We start from the raw sequence: 2,456 nt of genomic DNA, 5'->3' as shown, positions 1-2,456 counted from the left end.
CAGCCTTTGGCTATTACCTTACCAAATAATAAACGTAAGGCGCCTACATCGGAAATGGTTACTAGACCAAATACTAAACGACATAGAGTACAACATGAGTCTTGAACTCGTACATATAGGCACATACTTACTCGATAAGTCATGACCGAAACCGTTTTACTTTGGTTTTCGCTTTACAACCTAGATCGTATCTTAACGTACGTTCGTAGTTCTAAAAGCTACTGGGGGCTATGTAGAAATACGGCCTCCGGTCAGTCTAAAATATCAAGATCAATTGAGATAATACATTGGTTTTTATTTGTATTTTAAATAATTTAATACAAGTTCTTTTTCCAATATTTCCAAAGTGTTCTAAATTCACTGTGATGGCTTCAATAGCCTGAGTATTTGGTATGACTCATTTACTTGGACCTATTTGAGACGATAGTAGATATAGGATATTATAAACTAAATTTTATAATCTCTGAACTACTACTTATAGGGTTTGGTCTTCCCGCCAATCTCCAAAATTCAAGAAGTCTTTTTTATTATTAACTTTTCTTCAGATATAACTTTATTTATATTAGCTAATATATTAACTTGACTTACGTTCTTATGTCTATCTACAAATTAGACATGTGGTCATGAACACTTAGTACTTCTAGTGAAAATTATTCAATAAAGAACAGCTAGAGGTACGTTCTGTGTGATCGAGGATATTAAGGCTCTTACCAAGAGGCAGTCCCGATCATTCTTACACAAGCTATCACTGCTAAATCCTAACTCACTTAAATTGTATCTTACTTTATATAACATAGTTTATCCATCGAATTTACACAGGCATGGTCTTGCTCAAGTTTTTGAAATCTAAGAGCAGCAGAAAGGTTAAGCGTTTCCTGCAGGAGGTCGTCCACCCGTAGGGTCAGCCAAAGACGTACACGGTGGACCAGGACAAGGTCCTGGACTGCAAGCAAATTAGGGACTTTGCCCGCAGCCAAGGCAGCGAGATGGACCCGGTCACAACGGACTATCACCAGGGTAATGGCGCAGCGGAAGCAGCCGTGAACGTGGCTAAGGATTGGATACTTAAGTCCCTCAAGGAGGACATACAGGGGGGCTGGATGCCGTTAGCATACCAGTTCCGTAACGCGTACAACGCAGTGGCTACGTCGACCAGGGACCATGCGCCATATACGATGGCGAAGAACCGTCAGTATGACGGGGACCGTGAATTTGCTCTAGGTGAGCGGGTTGGGGCGCTCTTGCAGCAGTCGGACACTGCGGCAGCGGTCCTCATTGATGATGACGCGCACATGCGGGTTCAGTCGGTGCAGGCGGCGCAGTTGAAGCGTGGCAATGCAGTGCGCGAAGAGGCGGAGGACTTTGCTGAAGGTGACCTCGTCAAGTTTAAGGCAAAGGCACGGCAATCACAGTCCTCGCCTCTATGGCATGGGCCGGCTAAGGTTCTGTCCAAGGACAGCGCGGTGATGTACACTATCGTGTTTGGTACGAAGTGGCTGATCCGGCATAGGACGCAGTTACGTACCTACTCTGAGCCGGTATGCCCGGAAGTAGCCCAGCGCACAACCATGATGTTTCGCTTGGCGTATGAGAACTGGTTGTTCCACCACTCCCCATTCAGTCAGGCTAGCATGGACGAGCGACGTTCGGCTCTCCATCACATGACCCAGACGGTGTCGGGTAAGACATGGCGGGGGCAAGTGTCTTCAGCGTTTACAATGCTGGAAAGGGTCTACGCGCCAAGAACTTGGATGTCGTATACGATATGACATCGGATGTGAATGATCTATTGCGTTCAGTGTGGGTTGGGTTAGCCCCAGCTACGCAGTTGGCGCGCATTAACCTTATCATCTAAGGTTTGTCTTTTTCGCGGTCGGGTGATTTTCGCACGGAGAAAATCAAGAGCTGGTCGTCTCGGCTGGCGGTCGCTGATGCATGGGGTACTCGTCATCAGCAACATGAGGCTGATGATGATCCGGTGGCAGGTAGTGCGGTCGCAGGCGGGCGGCCTACGTTGCATGTAGTCCGTATGCCGGTTGGAGTCCCCAGGGCGTGACAATTAGCTTAGGGTGCTAGTAAGGCACGTTGAGCGCGCGTCTAGGGCGATTTGGAGGTCCGTGTAAGGGCGGACTTGGTCAGTGGTCGTGTTGAGGCGCGGCAGGCGTCGCTCTGTTCGGTAGCCTGACCCCTGCGTTTGGGCGCAGTGGCCAGGAGGGCGTGTGATCGGCTCAGGAGGGCCTATCCCGAACTGAGCTAGGGATTAGGGTTTTGGGCCCTGGCCGCGTGGCTCAATTATTGGGAGCACGGAAATGTGACACTGTAAAATACAGTGAACATTTTCAGGCCAGGGCCAATAGTTCACTATCTTAACATTAATTAATTAAAGACATTGACTAACTGGCACTAGGCCTACGTACTCTATTCAAAGTGTTCCTTAGTGTGAGTTTAGCCTAATC

The 2,456-nt window shown here is 47.9% G+C and overlaps 1 protein-coding gene across 1 annotated transcript; it reads left to right on the top strand.

Annotated features, from left to right (window-relative positions):
* Positions 1-986: 986 nt before the first annotated feature.
* On the top strand, positions 987-2,056 carry SARC_09175 (hypothetical protein; the record flags this gene model as incomplete). Its single annotated transcript, XM_014296823.1, has 2 exons — positions 987-1,680; positions 1,857-2,056. The coding sequence occupies 2 exons, from the start codon at positions 987-989 to the stop codon at positions 2,054-2,056; spliced, it is 894 nt and encodes a 297-aa protein (XP_014152298.1).
* Positions 2,057-2,456: the final 400 nt, after the last annotated feature.

This window comes from Sphaeroforma arctica, assembly GCF_001186125.1.
Source record: "Sphaeroforma arctica JP610 unplaced genomic scaffold supercont1.901, whole genome shotgun sequence".
Lineage (NCBI taxonomy): Eukaryota > Ichthyosporea > Ichthyophonida > Sphaeroforma > Sphaeroforma arctica.
Note: the sequence above shows the minus strand (reverse complement) of the source record. Positions and strands in the feature narration are given on the sequence as shown.